Source organism: Sphaeramia orbicularis, chromosome 17, assembly GCF_902148855.1.
Source record: "Sphaeramia orbicularis chromosome 17, fSphaOr1.1, whole genome shotgun sequence".
Taxonomy (NCBI): domain Eukaryota; kingdom Metazoa; phylum Chordata; class Actinopteri; order Kurtiformes; family Apogonidae; genus Sphaeramia; species Sphaeramia orbicularis.
The window spans coordinates 10381126-10401919 of NC_043973.1; the positions used below are offsets into that span (position 1 = coordinate 10381126).

General features: G+C 34.4%; 2 protein-coding genes and 1 long non-coding RNA gene across 3 annotated transcripts in view; 2 read left to right on the plus strand and 1 right to left on the minus strand.

Moving 5' to 3' along the window:
- Positions 1 to 9155, plus strand: part of rheb (Ras homolog, mTORC1 binding) — a 21439-nt gene extending 12284 nt beyond the window's left edge. The window contains exons 3-8 of the mRNA XM_030160557.1: positions 2623 to 2690; positions 2901 to 2983; positions 3059 to 3115; positions 3737 to 3784; positions 4105 to 4186; positions 8742 to 9155. Coding sequence (XP_030016417.1) covers positions 2623 to 2690; positions 2901 to 2983; positions 3059 to 3115; positions 3737 to 3784; positions 4105 to 4186; positions 8742 to 8834 — 431 coding nt within the window. The 3' untranslated portion in view covers positions 8835 to 9155. The remainder of the gene's footprint in view (positions 1 to 2622; positions 2691 to 2900; positions 2984 to 3058; positions 3116 to 3736; positions 3785 to 4104; positions 4187 to 8741) is intronic.
- LOC115437336 (uncharacterized) lies at positions 4898 to 7570 on the plus strand. Its single transcript, XR_003937933.1, has 2 exons — positions 4898 to 6801; positions 7136 to 7570. It is a non-coding gene; the product is annotated as an uncharacterized LOC115437336 (long non-coding RNA).
- Positions 9021 to 18331, minus strand: ly97.3 (lymphocyte antigen 97, tandem duplicate 3). Its single transcript, XM_030160558.1, has 4 exons — positions 18314 to 18331; positions 17921 to 17998; positions 11420 to 11542; positions 9021 to 10164 (listed from the first exon to the last, which is right to left on the minus strand). Exons 2-4 carry the CDS (start codon positions 17970 to 17972, stop codon positions 10058 to 10060), a joined length of 282 nt encoding a protein of 93 aa, XP_030016418.1. The 5' UTR covers positions 17973 to 17998; positions 18314 to 18331; the 3' UTR covers positions 9021 to 10057.
- Positions 18332 to 20794: the final 2463 nt, after the last annotated feature.

Genomic DNA, 20794 nt, shown 5'->3' on the forward strand with positions numbered 1-20794 from the left:
CAATATTCTGCCTGTTACTAAATGTTTTTAGATCCACTGTAATCTGTAAATTGTAATGTACATGTGTAAATGAGGAGCTGAGGCAGAGTATTGGTAAAACTGCACTTATACTTTTTGTGCTAAATAAAAGAGAAAAATTTGGAGTTTTATTTATGGGTTATTGTGTTGTTATTTTACTGGTCCGGCCCACTTGAGGTCATATTGGGCTGTATGTGGACCCTGAACTAAAATGAGTTTGACACCCCTGCTTTAGAGGATACAGTCACGTGAATCCAGTACAGTTTTCTTCACTTATTAGTTTGTTGAAAATGATGTGAATCATATGCTGTGGTGTTCACAGATACACTACAAGGACAAAAGTCTTGAGATACACTAAATGCAGAGGTTTTATATCTAACAGGGGTCTGACCTACAAAAACATAATGTCAAATGCCACAATTTTACATTATGGTAAATGTCATTGTAATGAACATTTTCGTGTGAAGTTTGTTGACATTTTCATCTGGAATACTTATAAAATGCTTCAGAGTTTTGTTTTTTTCTTCATTTTACTAAATGTTGATTTTGTTTGCCCTAATTATTATAATTGTTTTAAATGTCATACTTCTAGATTTCCGATATACTTGTCTTGTTCTAACCATAAATTATTGTTTTAAACCACAAGTAACCATCTGGTTTCCTCAACTCTCTGGAAGAAAAATAAGCCTTAAAACTTTGAAGAAACATTGATGTGACATTTATCGTAATAATTGACAGCAATTGAGAAGAACATTTTTATCATAATCATATTTCAGATCAGTGGGAATGGGAAGTCCTACAAGCGGAACATGGGATGTGTCTGATTATTTTAGTCTGTATAGTTTAACAGATGCCATCATCACACCAAATGAGGGAGTATGTTTTGGGAAGAGTGGTGTTTTTTCCTCTTGAATAGATCATTTGAAACTGTCAGCACCTTACTTATAATCCCATTTACAGTCACATGATCGTAGGACCAGTCCTGTGCTGGTCCTGGGTTTGGTTCAATTGGTGCAGCAGGGGTGTCAAACTCATTTTTGTTCAGGTTCCACATTCAGCCCTTTATGATCTGAAGTGGGCTGGACCAGTAAAGTCTTCTCTTTCTTTTTCTTTTGGCTGTTCCCTTCAGGGGTGGCCACAGTGAATCATTTTCCTCCATAATAATAAAAGTTAAACAAAAAAAAAAAAAAGGAAAATTACAGTATGGAAATGTTTACATAGTTTCCTGAAAAATGTGAATAACATGAACAACCTGAAATGTCTTAAGGAAAATAAGTGCAATTTTAACACTATCCGGCTTTACTTTATCATTACAACTTACAGATCACAGTGGTTCCACGAAGACACAGAATATTTAGTAACAGGTTTAATATTGTTTAAATCACACTTATTTCTCTTAAGACGTTTCAGGTTGTTCATATTTGTTCATGTTTTTCACATGTTTTTTAAAAGTAAACCTTTTTGTGTACTTTTCCTTTTTTACACTAACACAAAGACAAAAATTTGGGGTTGTCATTATTTATAGGTTATTATGATAGTATTTTACCGGTCTAATGCACTTGAGATCATATTGGTTTGTATGTGGAACCTGAACTAAATTGATTTTAACATCCTTGATTGTTAACTTCTTCTGTGTAATTTTTTGCATTTCACAAATTCATCCCAGGGGCTGGATTGGACCCTTTGGTGGGCTGGGTTTGGTGTAGAGAGACACTATTTAGCCATATAATTATGCCAAAGTTTTAGGTGACTTATTTATTTATTTATGATTTATTTAACTTTTATTTTACCAGGTAGGTTAATTGAAAACCAGTAGGCAGATAAAACAGAAAAAAATGAAACAAAACAAAGAAACACATTACAAAGTCACATAACAAACCTTAATAGTGTCAAAAGAGAATTATTTAGTTATGTATCTATATTTTAAAAAGAGTAGTTATTAACAATAAGAATGTAATAACGGTTAATACAGTTTTACATGCCGTACCAGTGCGAAAAGAAACCGATGGGGACATGTTAAAAAACAAAATGGCTAAAAGCAAGTGCAATGATCCTGTAGTAGCCTAATGGTTGTACAGAGTGTTGTAGGGAGTGATCACACAGTTCTTGGTTCTGGACCAGCAAAGTGTTGGTGCTGCACTGGGATCAGTTTTTGACTCTTGGTTGGGAAAACCAGATTTAGTGGTGTTGAAATGCAATGACCTAATAATTTGTCACCAGTATATACTATACAATTCAAAATAGATCCATAACTTGGTTGTATGTTTTGAAAGATTCAACATAGGTGTCAACTGATGGTTGATTTTTAAAGACTGATATGATATGATTGTGATTGTATGATTATTCATGTCTGAAATGATCTTTTTCACTTTAAAAACCAGATAGATAATTGTTGAACTGTACATCAAACTCAAATTATAAATGTATAACTGACCAGGAGTTATTTATTTATTATTTCCAATGTAGAAACCCAACTAGCGATGTCATCTTCTGCTGACACCAACCAGCTGTACCTCTTAACTGTTTGCCTTCCATCTATGTAAATACTTTCATTTGTTTCTTTGCTACAGGCTAACATTGAATGTCCTTTCCTTTTACCTGCAGCATTTACTAAAATGATCACAATAAATGGACAGGACTACCATCTCCAGCTGGTAGACACAGCAGGACAGGTATGACTCAGCCATGACTAAATGAGACTGCAGACAGTTTAGTAGTCTTTCAGTTCTTTTTTTATGGAAATTGAGGTGGATAGTCCTCAGGTGATTGTTGTTAAAGCCTGTAGAGCAGACAAGTACCTTATTTTTGCTGGAATGATTTTGCTTTTATTTGAAGGCCTCTAACTTCACATACTAATTATGTCATAATGTCTGTCTCTTCAGGATGAGTACTCCATCTTTCCACAGACCTACTCCATAGACATCAACGGTTATATTCTGGTGTATTCAGTTACGTCTAATAAAAGGTATGTTTTCAGATGTATGGATAATGTGTTTTAAATCACGGTCACAAACACTGACGTGCAACCTTTTTCTTGCAGCTTTGAAGTTGTACAAGTTATCCATGAAAAACTGTTGGACATGGTGGGAAAAGTTCAGTAAGTAACCGATTCCTCTTGTTTTGCTCTCCAAGGCTGTTCAGTATGTCGGCTCATTCATGCTCACTTTACATACGTAAATAGGTACGTCCATTTTTAATATTGTCAGGCGTCACTACCTTAATACTTCCATGCGTCTAGTGCATTGGAATGAGTGTTTCTCAATCAATTCACCAGAGGACGCCGTTCTTACTTAACATATTGACCGAATACCATGAAGAAGAGTAACGTTTTCTGAGAGGAAGAAGAAGAAAGTCAACAATAATAAATGTGGCGACGACAGAGGAGGTTTTACAAATGTGGATACTAATGTTAATATTGAGAAGCTGTCATAAATGTGTCAGTAGTTTTTCACTAACTCACACAGTCGCTTTTTGAAAAGTTCCACCATTTCTGGAAATTATTCTCTTCAGTCTCAGCACTACCTCTGTGGTTCCCGGTGGTACTGCTTCGTATTCTCCATTAGGGTTCGCATCTGCAAACTCGGACAGAAATACACACGTAATGGACCGAACGCTCCGTCCGTGTCCATCTGCGTCTTTAATGTAGAGCATGAATGAGCCTTATGTGTAATTTATCATGCCTATATGACAACATGCATTTACTTTTCCTCCGAAACAGAGTACCAATTATGCTTGTCGGAAACAAGAACGACCTACATATGGAGCGGTATGTCCTAACACACACTTATTTATGTATTTTAACAATTGAGTCAGTTAATTTGCACAACAAAACAAAGCCCAAGTTGTTTTATCTTTCAGTTACCGGAATATAAAACTTAAAATGACTGAAATATTACACACAAACAGAAATTCAGAGTAGATCGTACTGTTTGTCCTTTTGCATTTGTATAGCGCTGCAAATGCGCTTTACTCAGATTTATTAGGAATTGAACTCTGTTGGTTAGTCAAAGCTGACACTGCAGCCCTAGCCTGAAATATTTATGTCTTTTATCTGACTCACTGCCCCGCTGTCCCTGTATTATTTAGAGTAATCAGTTGTGAAGAGGGAAAAGCATTAGCTGAATCCTGGAACGCTGCCTTCATGGAGTCCTCAGCTAAAGAGAACCAGGTAAGAGCCAAAATTAGAACAACATACCTATAGACATGTTCTGGTATCCTATCTGTTTTGTCCACTTTGGATTTATTCAAAAAATAGGTGTGTCTGGGTCAGTAAAATTCATAATTATATCTAGAAAATCATTTTGGACCATGTTCAGTGATGCATGACTCAGTTGCTGAAGCAAAACAGAAATGTCAAGCATCTCCAAAATGGATCCCTTTTAGCGTGATAATGTCTGTAATACTAAGTCTGGAACTCTTTTGTATTAATAGCGACATGATCTACTCAACTGGAAAGGAGTTCCACTAACGAAACAAATACTTATGATCCTAATAACAACAAACATTTATAAATAAGACATGTTTAGGTGACCAACTGGGATGTTACATTCACTTCTGCATGGAATGTATAATTTTTAAACCTTCTTTGCCTTAAAATTGAACATCTTGCCCTCTTCATAGATTCTAAAGCTTGATATATTTTACATATAAATATAAATATAGTGTGTTTAACATATTTAAAACAATAGAATCTACAAGGTGGGCAAGAATGTTATTTTGGATTTTACAAGTCAAACCTAATGATTTTGCTGTATCTTCCAAAATGATATTCAAATGATGACTGAGGTCAAAGGTCATGTTTGGACATTATATGGAGCTGGATATGTATTAAAGGCCCTATTTAAGTGTTATATGCATGAATGATATATAAGTTGATAAAATTGCATAAGAGCTTTTTCTTTTTTTGACACTTTTTGTTTATAAACATTTTAGTTTCCCAAAACAAGAACATGAAAGTGAGGTGTAGGGATGACACTTCTAACATTAACATGCATACATCAGCTGTTTTTATTTAGTACTGTCACCGTTTGTAAAGTCTGTCCATTTTCTCCAGCGTCTTTTTCCCAGCTCCTCCTGGAGCTGCAGGGTGAAAGTCATCTGTTCCATCAGTCTAATGTTTTCTACAAAAATTGCATAAGAGTTTTGATGTGATTGGTAGGAAATATTACTGGTGTAAGGTGATGGCAAATGGGGGTGAGTTCAGCTGCTGCTGTAGCAACATCTGGAGGTTCAGATAGTTGGAAAATATCAATATATGGCATCATAAGATGGATCCATCTTGGAATCAAAGATTCAACTATTTCTGAGTAAGTCTATGAATGTGGGCCAGGTAGGGAAAGAAAGGAGACAAACCCTTACAAGTATTTATTTTAACATCATGGAATAGTACTCACATGCATCTGTTATTCAAGTAGGAACAAATGTGCAATGTTACTGGTCTGTCAGAAGAAAAAAAACAGCAGTGCGGTGTGTTGAGAACATGTTTAGATGTATCATGGGGAGCATAGGATCTTTATTCTTATTTTCTTTTTTGTTTAATTTCTTGGTGGTTTACTCTAAATGTTCTTATCTGCATATTTTTCGAAGCATACAGCTGTTCAATAGCAACAAACTAAGCTCCAGATTTAATGCTAGCCTCTCTGCTACCTTTATGCTAAATGTTGTACAGTAAGTTAATATTAATGGTGTTAGTCTCTGATTGGTTCCACACCAACAAAGACCTCAACTCCAAAATGAAGCAAACCACGAGTATCTTAAGGTACACTGCACTTCTCTCTAATCGTCAGTCATTGAGCCAGTCTCATTCATTTCATGTGGACCCTCTTATAAGAGTCTATCTGTAAATTTGTCTTCCATTAATCAGATCTCAGGTCCATTTGAAAGCTATGATATCTGCCGTGTTGTGCTTTGTTTGACAGGTCTGTATGACAGCTCATTCACCTGCCAAGTCAGAATTTGAAAGTTTCTGTTTAATAAAATAATAATAATAACAATGATTATAATAATATTTTTTCCCTTGACTCCAACACAGTTTCTGCCAACAACACTGTAGCATTCCCTTTGTTACACAGTGCGTAATTAAGTTTACTTACTTAGCATTAGCTCACTCATGACCCCTCACATACGGCCTTGAGCCCCCTCTCTCCTGCACCTCTGGCTCCAAGAAGCCAACATGGAAATAATCAAGTACATCATATACCTCATAACATCAATTCACCAACCAATAAAAAAGCAAAACAAAAGCAAAACAAAAAAACAAAGACAGCCAGAGGGAAAACACCAGGCCACATCCTATTTCCTCCATCCATTAATTAAATACATCTAAGCTGCAAAAGTAAGTGATGTTGTTTTTTTTTTTGTTTTTTTTTAGCGTTGACCAGTGATAGTCCACATGTCTTGCTTCCCTCCCTGCTAGCATTATGATTCCCATTCTACGCCTCAGTTAGTTCTCTCCAAGTGAGGTAGTGTTTTCCCTTTATCTTTCTTCTTTTTTTTTTCTTTTTGTTCGGTAATTGGCATTGTTAAGTTGAGGCAATGTTTAAATACATGCTATAAGTGTAGTTTAGTTCCATGAAATGAAACACACTTCATCCATAATAAGTGGGTTCAGTGTGACTGTCGCATTGTGAATGCTCTTATCTGCTTATTTTTCATTCTGTTTTCGGTGCAAAAGCTCTATAAAACCGACTGAGTGAAACCTGCCCCAGTTTTAGCCTCCCTACTAGCTCTCTTTTGTACGCTTTATGCCACGAGGTTAACTTCAGTTGTGTTGGTATTTTACCCGTCGTTGTTTTTTACAGTAATTGGCTACACTAAGGTGAAAAAAGGTTCACATGTTCACATACATGTTTTAAGTAGGGTTTCATGAGATAATAAGATTCCTGGAGAACTGTACAAGGCTGAGCTGAATAGAACTTTCTAGCTCCCAGCTGTAGCTCATTTGTATGTGTTTATTTTTCAATCGCAGCATATAGCAAAAAGCTCTAAACCAGTTAAACAAAACCCACACAAACACAAACCCGTCTCACAGCCAATGGCCAAATTTTGTCTTACCTTCTGCTACACGCTCCATGCCCTAGAGGTATTTTACTTCAATGGCCTGGTGTTTTCCCTCGAGCTGTCTTTGTTTTTTTTGTTTTGTTTTTTTTACAGTAATTGGCTCCCCTAAGTTGAAGTAAGGGCCATGTACATGTTTTCAGTAGAGATCTATAAGATCCAACAGGATCTATCTGGATTTAGCGAGGCAGAGTTAATGCAACTTCCCAGTTTCCAGCCATCCCTCAGAGTCTTTGAGTAGCAGGTTTTCATTTTTCTTTGGGGAAGGGTTAAGACAGCTAAAATGCTGAGTACATACTGAAAGGAATATTTCAGTGTTGTGTTTGCAGGTTATTATGCATTCCTGTTAAATATATGGCCTGTATAAGTGTAAAGTAAACAACCGACCTCTAACACAGGCCTGTTCAACCTGCAGCAGATAGGCCTGATCCAGCCCTTTGAAACTTTCTGTGACCCACAAAAAGCTGCCCATACAACAGGGTGGAGTCTAATGTGATAAATAACACTAAGGTCTCTCATTTTGAAACATCTGGAGTTTTATACCTGTCTCATCACCTGCCATTCGTACAGAAAACCAGCGTTAGTCGTGAAAACATCCCCAATTCCCCTGAATCTTAGTAAAACATCCTGTCTGTGCTGATTAAGTGACTAAACCAGTGAATCAGCTTTTAGCTCACCGGCAGACAGGCTGTGAAGGCGCTGTGTCCGGCATCGTCTTTGTCATTGTCGTCGTCATCGTCATTGTCTTTGATAGTAATTTCTTCACACATCTTCTCTGATGAAACTACTGGTCAGGTTTATATCTAATTTAATATGTGGCTTCCTTGGGACAATGTCTACAAAATTTGTTCTCAGTTTTGAGATACTTTGATTTTTGGAATTTTTGATGCATTTTTTTATACATTTAAAATGTGCCTCTCCTTATAATGGTCCATATTTTGATGGCTTATAACATGGAAATGGTTACAGATATCAATATAGTTAGTATTGAGCACTGATAGGAAGTCATATATGGACTTTCATTTAATTAGCTGAGTTCTCCTCCAGTGAAAATACCACCCACATTCATTGGGAGATTGATCTCCTGCATCAAGACTACAGAACGCCAGCAGAACCTGACAACCTCACAAATTCAACTTGTTATTGATTCTTGATAGAGCATGGCGCTGAGATACAGAGACGTCGGTCCTATTCTGTTTAAAAGCAGCCTACGTGTCTACTTATGCTTAGTCTGATGCCTTCTGTTTTACATCTGGCTTTAAGTAAAAACACCTCACGTCTGCTCATAAATGTACTTTTTTTACAGTTCTGTATTTAGGCCGTTCTGTGGAATTGATTAAAATACAATTAAAGAAGAAAAACGTGAATGACTAGTGTGTTCCACGTAGTATCTGTTAATATGCTGCCAGCTGAGTCACTTATATTCTGTGTGACTAGATACTGAAGTCAAACCGCCCTGCTCTGACATGTGCAGCACAAATCCATCACCATACCGTGTAAATGCCTTTTCCCATAAGCTGTGTTTCACATTCATGCATTCTGCTTTGGTTCCACGTCTCTGTCGCTGAGTCTCCACTGGGCATAATGTGCACCGCTGTAAATTTCATAACACTACGACTGAAACATGCATTCTATAATTGTGTTTGGTCTGTCTCGACCTCTCTCAGACGGCCGTGGAGGTTTTCCGGAGGATGATCCTGGAGGCAGAGAAGATGGACGGCGGCGTGCAGCCAGGAAAAACGTCCTGCTCCATGATGTAGAGCCGCCCAATCAACACACAGGACACTGCACTGGGATATCCCGTTACTTGAAGGCTAGCTGCCAGTTCTCCTCCACCTCAGCTGATTCCACCCCAACCCAACCCACCCCACCCCTCCAGGGTCCTAAATAACCAATACTGTCTATTTATGGCTCTGATTCCACTGTTATTTATCAGTATTTCCTCTTCCCTTTTTGTCATCCTTGGTTTTCTTTGTGTGTTTGAAAAAAAAAAAAAAAGAGGATGAGTGGCGGTTCCTTTGTCTTCTATGTCCCACAGTCCACCCCTCATCCATCTCTGTGCTCCGCACTGATGCAAAACACAGAATATCATTTGGATGTATCAGAAAAAATGTTTTTTATTCCCCATGCTTGGTAATGACAAAGGCCAGAGATAGCAGTGGCTCAATGCATCCTAGCTTCTCATTATGCAGCTCCCATATAGGCTTCTCTGTTTAAATAACAAGAGATAAGAGAAATGTCATGTCTGCCATGCATATGCTCTGATAATGGATAAGTAAACACAGACGTTTCTTCTGATACATCACCAGCTGTTTGGTCTCTCAAATATACTACAGCTCTTTTTCTACTTCATCTCCGTGCAGTTCAACCCCCTCCCCCTTCCCACTTCTCTGTCCCTCAGTTTGTTTTCATAGCGGTTACTGTCAGCCAAAAAAATCTGCATCCATTTTCTAATGTTGAAAATGTTGTACAAATGTTTTTGATTGTAATCATTAAAGCAAAAAGTGGTTATGTAAAAGCAGGGTTGAGAGTGGGTTATTACTTCAGAAAAGAACTGAAAGAAAGAGTAATGAATTTGTTTTCTGCCTCTGAAGTGTAACTTAGAGAAGGGACATAAATGTACTGAAGTCTGAACATGGTCAGATTGAAAGCTGCCACAGAGATAAAGAAACAACTGCAAGAAAAGTCGATAAAATAAGCCAGCCATCTGATGCCTGCTATTTTTAGGATGAGGTGGAGATAGACCTTGTTAGTGGCTGTGAAAAGAAAACGCTTAAGGATTTCCAGTCAATAAAACAGCAAACAGGCTTTTTGTCGTACTTTATTTGTCAAGTTAAAAGCACTGGCACGGAGGTTTTCATCCAGAAGGTAGCTGCTTTGGATTCAGATGTCTGTTTACACCTGATTCAGTTTGTAGGAGTCTGGCCTCGCACAGCTGTCCTCCAAATACATGGCCAGGTTTTAGACAACTTCATATTGACTTTTAAAAGGTGTTGCACATGTCGTCGCCGCAGCACTTGATATCGATGTAGGCATTTCTCTTCAGCATTTCACAGTCTGTCTGACGCATGCATTTCTGGTACTGGGCAACTGGAAAAACAGACAGAAATCGTTAGCCTCAGCATAATTACCTAAGTCATACACTATATGGACAAAAGTATGGGGACATGTTGAATTCAGGTGTTTCTTTTCAAACAGAGATCTGGGATACAAAACAATGACAAATGTCATACGGCTAAAATTTACTTAGGGGGTCAGATGAGTGGCCATTTTTGTCAAAAAAAAAAGTTGTAAGAAATGCATAGAACTGTGTTGAAATAATGCTAATCCATTTGTGCACAGACTACTGATATTCTTTGACAGTGGAAGCTATATTTTCAGAAATATTGGATTTTGAATAGCACGTGTATGTGAAAACTTTTGCTGGTGGACAGACGTGACATTACCCATGATGCTCTGGTCAGTACCAGTACTTTATTAGTAATAAACTTATAGACTTACTATTGCTAATTCTCTTATTCATAAATGTTAGTATTGTGGATCTAAAACAATAACAGCTGACACAAAAACACAAAATGTGTCAGTGGACGGATGTGACATGGTTGTTACAGATCCCATCATACTGATGCTCGGCAGCCATGTCACCGTTTCCACAAATGATCCCTGTGCAAAAACTAGGATCAGAATTATTTATTGTATAGTTTATCATCATACTAAAGAGTAAATAACAATATAGAATTGTTATTTCTTTATAAAAATGCTTATTATTAGAAAACTGTTGATTTAAAAAGTGAGGTGTGACATTCTTAATGTATGTATTGGCGTAACATCAGCAGGATGGATCAGCACCATACTCCATATTGCAACCTGTCAAAATAAAACATGTGATATGTAGGATAGAATCTTGTAAGAAAAACTGGGGAATCTAAAAGAATAGAATATTTGTTTTTCAGGTAAATTCAGTTCAAATATAACTTGGCCATTTGTAACATGAAAATATAGCATTAATTGCGATGAAACTGGACATTTTTGAGCTGAAAACATAGTTCATATGACCATCAACATGTTGCAACAGAACTGAAATCCTGTAAATGTGCATAACTTGCATTTACCAACACAAAGTTCCTTTGGGGATTCACTTATATTGATTTCTTATGCACAAAGACAGAAATAAGACCTCTAAGCAAATTTTAGCTGCATAGTATAGTTTTATATTGTTATTAACCCTTTATTACCTGGCCTCCCTAGTTTTGAGGCTTTTATTTAACAAATGCTTATTTTTAATAGTATGTTCACCTCATTAAACTTGATGATGGGTTTAATTTTAACGTGTTGACAAACTCACATGGATGCCTGAGGAACTTGGCAGCAGCACAGGCATCTTTATCTGGTGGACATGTCTCTAAACTGAGTTCACAGGCTCCTCCAGCGACTCTGGAGACACAACGGTGACACTGCAAGGCTTCACCTAAAAACGACATGTGTCATTCATTCAGTACATTTTCCTGTGTGTATTATACCAAAATTATACCAACATGAAGCATCTGATCTAGGGAAGCCAATACAGAGCTGTTAACCGGTGACAATGATATTGGCCACAAAGGTAAGGAATAGAGTTAATTAAATAATATTATGTTTAGTTCATCAGTTTTATGAGTAGATAAGTTGCAATTAAGTATTATAAAGTTAGAATTATGATCAGTAGAGTTACTCGTATTTAATAGTTGCTAAGTCATAATTATGACCTGAGGAGTTGATATTGTGAGTTACTCAGTCATAATAATGAGGTAGTAACTCACAAATATAAGTTAGTATGTAATTATTCTAAAAGGCCAAATAAGAAGTAACTACGAGGAACTAATTCCAGAAAATCATTCATAAATAAGTCATTTTTATGAGTAGTAAACCAAGATTATCTGTAAGCAGGTAAACATTTCCAGTTACTAAGTCATTATAATGAGGCAGTAGCTCATATTAAAGGTTAGCATGTAATAATGAGAGGCCAAAAAGTCTGATAATTCATACTAATCTTTTTTTAGTGGTTAAAGGTTAAGGTTAATTTGTATTATTATCCTCATAAGGAAATGTGGTCTCTGCATTTTACCAGTGATAATACACAGTACCTAGCATTAGCATGTAGCATACATACAGGGGTTGGACAAAATAATGGAAACACCTTAAAAAATCAACAAAATATAATTTAATATGGTGTAGGTCCGCCTTTTGCGGCAATTAGAGCCTCAGTTCTCCGAGGTATTGATTCATACAACTTGTGAATTGTTTCCAAAGGAATTTTAAGCCATTCTTCAGTTAGAATACCCTCCAACTCTTTTAGAGACGATGGCGGTGGAAATCGACGTCTTACTTGAATCTCTAAAACTGACCATAAATGCTCAATAATGTTGAGGTCTGGGGACTGTGCCGGCCATACGAGATGCTCAACTTCATTAGAATGTTCCTCATGCCATTCTTTAACAATTCTAGCTGTATGGATTGGGGCATTTTCATCTTGAGGTGAAGGTGTTTCCATTATTTTGTCCAACCCCTGTACTTTGTCATATGAATTCATCATAATAGTTACTGAGTCATGAGTTAACAAGTAAATGTGAGATATTAAACTGATATTAAAAGGATGTAATTCAAAATTACATGCTAGTAAGTAATAATTATCAGAAATAAAACATAACCGTGAACTAGCAAGTACAGTAGATGTTGACTTACTAAGACTGATTGATTGATTGTTTGATTGATTGATGTATTTATTTCGAATACGAATGTCGAACAGAAGAAAATACATAAACAAAACACTTAAACATAAGATATATAATCCATATTCGAAAAGGAGTGAGAAGAAGTACAACTTATAAACTCCCACCCCTTCTCCTTATATAACACTGGTCAACAACAAATTTATTGTTTAAGATTTTTGAGCTGATTTAGGATAATTTTGGTGTGCTGAATCCAAAAATCACATTAATTTTGCTCTATCAGGTCAACTTTCTGAACTATGCTACATATTGGCTTTTTAACATTTTTGCTTACATTTATGGGCATTTTCACATCATATAATACAAAATTCTTTCATATTTCTTGCAAAAAACGAGTTCTGAAGATTTTACTTTTGCCAATTTATGATTAATGTTTTTTTTTTTAATATTACAGGTGAATGAAATGGCTTCGACTAGAAGATCTTGCAAAAATAAGCCTGATGTATTCTGCTACATCTGCGGTGAATACACCATTGTACCTAACAGGAATCAAGTCACAAGTTTCATAAAGTGTGCTTACCAATCTTATTTTGGTATTAATTATTATATTTTGTGAGAAGATCAAATTTTTCAAAATCAAATTAGCAAAAAAACCCTGACCTGATTGAGAAAAACAGATGTCATTTTTGGATTTAGTGGTGCAAAATGGTCCCAATTCAGTTGAAAAAACCTAGACAACTTGCAAAAAGCATTTTTTTGTAACGCAGTGTAATTCATAGCAATAATAACCTTCCTAGTCTAATTGTATCTCTACTTATATACCATAATATGACTGATACTTACTATTAAATAATTTGGTTTCTGGCTTTATATTATTATGAACAAATATAATATGATTTACATAAACACATAATACAATAACACATACATGTAAATACATATTCATACACAGATCTATACACCCACACATATACAGATACATATATATACACACACACACACACACATACACACCTATACATACACATACCACATACTTGTACATCTTTATAACACCCAGTGATACCCAACACCTCCCTCATCCCTGTACCTCTGAAAAATTGTGTCTTTGTACCTCCTTTTAAATTCTCTCATGCATGGATATTGCTTTAACTCTATCTTGAATCTGTTCCACAGTCTCACCCCGCTGACAGAAACACAAAAGCCCTTCCTAGTCGTGCGTATTAAGTGAATTTTCAAGTTAATTTTTCCCCTTAAATTATAACCCCCCTCATGAATACTGAATAATTTCTGTATATTTTTTGGTAAAAGATTATTTTTTAGCTTTGTACATTATTTGAGCTGTTTGATAGTCCACAATGTCTGTGAACTTGAGTAATTTTGACAGTAAGAATAATGAGTTTGTGTGTTCCTGGTAGCCAATGTTATGAATGATCCGTGTTGTTCTATTTGAATAATAGTTAGTGGCTGTAATGAGGTCTTGTAGTTGTTGCCTCAGACCTCAGCACAGTACTGTAAATATGGTGAGACTAGGGAACAGTATTAAAAAAAGGGAAAAAAAAAAAAGGAGAAAAAAAAGGCCCAATAAATGGTTAGTTACTAAGTAATAAATATTAGTTATCAAGTAAACATGAGATATTAATTCATAATTATGAAGTAATAACGCAGAATTATCAGATAGTAACGATAATTATGAGAGGGCAAGGAAATCATAGTTATGAGATGGGCCCTAGTTTATCATAATTACACTGGTGTACAAGGTAAATGCTTCCAGAATAATAAAAGTAATGACATTTTACCACATGAGAGTCACTGATAAAGAAAAATCAAGTAAAAAATGCTGGTTGGCTGAACTTTCCAAGATACAGCCTTGGGTCAAAATGTGAAATTCAAGAATTAACGAGAGAATGGGTTTGACTCAAAAGGAATATTTGTCTCAGAGCCACAAGATCTACTTCAAAACACTGTCTGCACATTAGAATACATTCACTTTACAGGTTCTATTTAGTGGAAGATTTATAAAACTATTATATAAATGTACATAAACCAATATGTATGTGTAATAACACTTAATCATATACCTTGAAAACATTAGCAAACCGGCACTTTTGTCATTTATTTTCCAATTAATCTTATTAAAATACATAACATTTAGCACATTTAATGTCTGAAGCAAATCATTCCTAAAAAATTGTAGACCAGTGTTATTAGTTAATGTGTTATAAGTCTGACATATTACATAATAATTATCAGATATTGAGTCATAATTATGCGCTAACAAGTAAATATGACTAAATTTAAATTACGATGACGTTATAAGATAGCTAGGAATAATTATCAGAAACTAAGTCATAATTTAATCTAAATAACCGAGAGCTGGGAAATGAATGTTTAGTTACTAAGAATAAAAAGGTCTTATCAGTACTAACTCATAATTGTTAATAATTAATTCACAGTAATAAGCCAGCAAGTAATTGTTTTAAGTTACTAACATGTACTAATAGGAACTAGAAGTACATTTCCCAAATGTGTGGTCAGGCCCCAAATGGGCAGATGTGTTTTTACTGGAGTATAATGTAACACAATGCTTTTGCTGTGGTAGTTAATTTTTTTAACATCAGTCTGTTCTGTCTTTCTCTCTAAGGCAAATCTGGAAATGAAAACATGATTCATGTCAAACTGAGGTAACGGTAATTGGCTGAAAATGAATGTAGAGGAGATAATGAATGTGCGTTTAGTGGAGAGAGACTTTGTAAAGAAAGCTAAAACATGAACAAATTGGACGGACTCTCTGTATCCACATTCAACCATTCAAATCATTTTTCTTGAGTAAACACAGTTTTGACAGTGGAAAATAAATCACTTGTGTTTGAGTACATTAACATTTGACATTGTCGGTGACTAGTGGATGGACTAGACGACTGACATTCCTTCCGCTAAAAGGAAAATTATTATGTGTTTTTGTAAGATTAAATCCTGGAGGGGCATGCAATTTAGGAACCACTGGTGTTGAAAGACATAATTATGATTATTTATGATTATCACTTACTTAGTGAAGTAATAAATATCATCTGTTAACCCTTCCATGCATAGTGGTCACTACAGTGGACAGCTATTCTACAGCTGTTCTCTTGTATATTCATGGATTTTATTGTTTTAGTTCCATATCAGCCGACACAATGGATCATCCCATACACTGACATTCATACCATTACTGTAACTTTGCTGTTCTTGATAACCCTGATCTGCACTAACATGTTTGAGTGTAAATCAATTGCTTGTTGTTATTATTATTAGACTGTAATTAACATTTTTTTTTTAACTTTTGTTTTTTTTTTTGCATATTATCGACATAAAGTGAGTAGTAACTAGTATTAGAGTATGTTAAAATGACAAAACATTAGATTAGCAGCATTAAAAAAAAAAAAAATAGTCGATAGTTTTCACACAGTCTGTCAGTAAATACGTGTTTCAAGCAGGATTACTATTGCAACAACACATCATCAGTCGGGTAAAACTAACCTATCTCATGTCGGTCTCATTGAAATGTGATTCAACAAAACTCATAATAAAGACAGTAGAATATCAAGGGGAGCCTCATTAAAGTTTCCCTTGGCAAAGCAAATTTGTTCAGCACAAAAAGGCAGCCAGACTACCATTCTACTGTTAAGATGCTGGACAAGACAGGTTAACAAATAAATAAATAAATAAAATAAAATAAAATAAAATAAAATAAATAAAATAAAATAAAATAAAATAAAATAAAATAAAATAAAATAAAATAAAAATAAAATAAAATAAAATAAAATAAAATAAAATAAAAATAAAATAAAATAAAATAACAGGGTAACACTTTACTTGAAGGTCTAGTTTATAGTGCATTAAGCACACATTCATAAGACATTATAATGCATTTATAATGCATTATAAAAGTCATTACAACAGTTTATGATCATGTACAACAACTTATACCAAGGTTAATACAGCATTATAAGTGTAGGCATAATGTATTATAAATTCAGCTTTCATAATGTTTTATACATCCATACCAAAGCAGTGGGAAGGAATTCATTTTTTTAGGTGGAGGACTTTTGTTAAGTTTTTTCACTGGTCCCTATAGCCATCTATTTTAGCGATTTCATATTTATTTTTAAAAAAAAAGTATGTGTTTGAATTAACAAAGATTTAGAGCTGCCACATTATTTTTTATTTATGTATAAAGCAACATGTAACACTTCTATTTACTGACTCTGTTCTTTTAATGTTTTGTTTTTGCAAAATAAAGAGTTATTAAGAACACTCTGATGTATAATTTTTGACTTACACTTTACTTAGAGCCAGCAGATAGTGCTCATAAGTCATCATTCTTGTGTTATATCATACAATTGATAATGTGTTCTGTAACTGAGGACTTGAGGTTCTTCCTACAAACACTGTTGTCACTTTGGTATGGATGTATAAAACATTATGAAAGCTGGATTTATAATACTTTATGCCTACACTTATAATACTTTATTAACCTTGGAATAAGTTGTTTTACATGATCATAAATTGTTGTAATGACTTTTATAATGCATTATAAATGCATTGTAATGTCTTATGAATATGCGCTTCATGCATTATAAACTAGACCTTCAAGTAAAGTGTTACCAATAATAATAATAATTCCATAGTTTTCACATAGTATGTCAGTAAATACATGTTTCTTTTCTTCAAAAATTAAATGCATGGTGTCCAGCTGAGTGAACATTTTTGCAACTCCATGAAAAATAGGTTCATAAAAAAAATTTCAATGGCATTATTTTTTTCATGCCTAAAGAGGAATTAAAACACTCAGGAAAAAAATCTTGATTAAGGTTGTCATAACTCATACATGAAAGGGTTAAAGATTAATTGTGTTTTATCAAGTCAACATGAGTTACAAAGACAAAATTACAGGTAGTAAGTAATAGTTACAAAATACGTCCTTATATTTCATACATATATTATAAATTCTGCATATCTTCTTTGTTTCTAAGTGATGAAAATAGACTTCTGTACAACAAAGACTGTGTTCTCGTACAGTACAAACCCAGCCCTGCTGTTGCACCAGCAGCTGAGTTGGTGTTTATTCAGTGGAGAATCAGTGACAGACTTACCGGCTGTAAACAGCAGGCTGATGGTTAAAGCCAAGACTAACAGCTTCATCATTCTGTTGAGTTGACTGAGTTCAGTGACTGAGAGATAGAGCACACATTTGATAACATGTACAATACCGTTAGCAATAAATACTTCATGAGCCAGACGTGACTCCGTACTGTGTCTTAGTGGAGATTATCTCATTATTTTAGAGAAGTGATACAAAATCTATGGTTTAAATGAAAGAAAATGTCAAAAAAACACACAATTGATGTTGACATTTTGATAATGACGTTGCCATAGGAATAGTAGATATAACTGAAGCTAATATGATAGTTATTATAGACGTGTCATAGTGATATTTAAGGTTAAATACATGAAGTCAGTGAAATAAGTGGAGTTTGAATACATACCGTGCAGGTTTGTCTGTGTCAGCTTCTGCCTGGAACTGAGATAGATTTACTGAGTTTCCCTTTTTATACTTTGCCCTGTCACTGTAACGTCATTTTATGGGGTGTATCTCTGTTAAGTCTATATACTTTACAGCTCACGCACCCTAGACACACTGTACAGGGTTTACACTTTTCTAATGCTTAGATTTATTGCGCAAATGTCCACCCTTTGTCTACTACTATATGTTATATATGAGACTTTGGCAAACATTCATCTTTGCATTTGTCACAGACTCAAAGAGAAATGTGTAAAAATGGAGTTTCCAGCATAAAAGCACCAGACGATATTAGCCGAAGGTACGGTTTGTTTGCTTTCAGGTGGGTTATATGTCACCTGTATGAGTTGTAATACCTTCATTTAAGTGTTCTTTAAGAGTGACATGACAAGAACTTGAAGTAGTAGATGATATCAGACTAATCAAAGAGAAAGAAAGACTGTGGCACTTATAAGCTGTTATGCACTTAAAGTAGATGCCTTTAAGTCTGCAGGAGTGAGTAACATTTAACACTGTACAGTAAGAAGATGATAAGAATTTGCATTCCCTTCAGCCTCCTAAGGTTCAGAGAGAAGTGAGTTTGTGTCAGTGTCATTCCTGCTAAAAGCCTGAAAGCCTGACTTGTTTTCAACAAACCGAATACCTGTAAAATGACAAAGTATCAGCGTAAAGGGTGAAAATTTGTGTTAAAGCTGCAAACCAACAATAGAACAAATGCTGAGATGTGTTGTGTTTACTGACCTCTACAATTCCAATCAGGTTACATTTTTATTCTTTTTTTTTTTTTTTTTTTTTACTCCTAGTTGCTCTTGTATTAGGGTCAAGTCACGCGCTTATTGACTTTGAATCAAAAAATTAGAATTGAGATAATGATTTCAAACTGTATAGCATAACATTTTAAGTTTCTAAATCCACTAAAATTTTTGCCAAAAAAGGATTTTCAAGAAAATTACGCAACTTTTTATATGAACTAAATTCAGTCCCTTGGCTAGTTTTGTAAGAATGAATAATAACATAACTTATCATTGCTATAATTTGAAATCTCAACTATATATTTCTGTTTTTAACCCTTTCATGTATACTGGTCACTACAGTGGACAGCTATTCTACAGCTGTTCTCTTGTGTATTCATGGATTTTGTTTTTTGTTTTTTGTTGTTTATTTTTCCACATATCTTTATTAAAGTTTTAAGACATTACATATCTTTTCTGACATGAATTGGTAACCTTGTGTAGATCTCCCCTGAACATAAACCCCCAGAATCACAAGCCCGCCCTCATAGTTTTCACACAGTTTATCAGTGAATACATATTTCTTTGTTTCAAAAATTAAATGCAAGGTGTCCAGCTGATTATTATTATTATTATTATTATTATTATTATTATTATTGTTATTATTATTATTATTATACTTTTTTTTTTTTTTTTTACTTTTTTCGTTTTTTTAATGTTTTTTTTTAAATACTTTTTATTTATTTTGTCTATTTTTTATGTTTTATATAAGAAATTTTTCAATCACATTGATTTTTTTTTCATGTTTAAAGAGAAATGAAAACACTCGGGAAAAAAAATCTTGATTAAGGTTCTCATAATTCGTGCATGAAAGGGTTAATATAGTTCTATGACTTTTTTTTTTTTTTTTTTTTTACATCCTTTTATCATTATAAGAATCATTTTGTCTGAAAAATTGGTGTGAATTGCTTTTTTAAGCATAATATCAGATGGTGCCGGTTATGTAGGGAATTTCACTTTTCTCAAAAAACGTGTTTTTTTTTTTTTTTTATCACTAATTACTCAGTTGAGCTAAACCAATGGAAATTTCTGAAAGTAAGCATTTAACCCTCTGTTTAAGCACGGTTTCATTGGAATTTAAGATTATTTTGTCACTAATGTAAAAAAAAAAAGTGTTTTTTTTCCCCTACATAACCAAAAATAGGTCTCAACATGAAATAGCTAGCTTGTGAAGGATTTTTTTCTTAAAAATGCATCCATAGTTTATCAACATAGACACCTTAAAGAACATCTCAGCAAATTTTCATAGCTAGGAGACACTTGCAACCGCACTTTTAAAACGTTTAGAAATAAAGGAAAATTTAGATGTTAATTTTTGTTCCCTACATAACCATGCAGTTTTTAAAATTTTTATGGCAAAAGATGACACTATATCTTTTGCTTCTTTTTATGAGCATCAAGTACTAGTTCATACCTTTAAAATGATGTATTATTCATGTCTCTATCTTAAATACTTTTTGAATTACAGTATAAAATGTAGTCGGGCACTCCCTACATAACTGCGTGACTTGACCTATTAGTTTATTCATTTGCCTTATATTTTAATGGTTCCAGTTATTCTTAGTATTTTTTTTATTGATGTTCTACTGTTTTTATCCCTTGTTCTTGTTGTAATTCCTCTGATTAGTCTTGAGTTTTCAGTGTGTACAGAATTA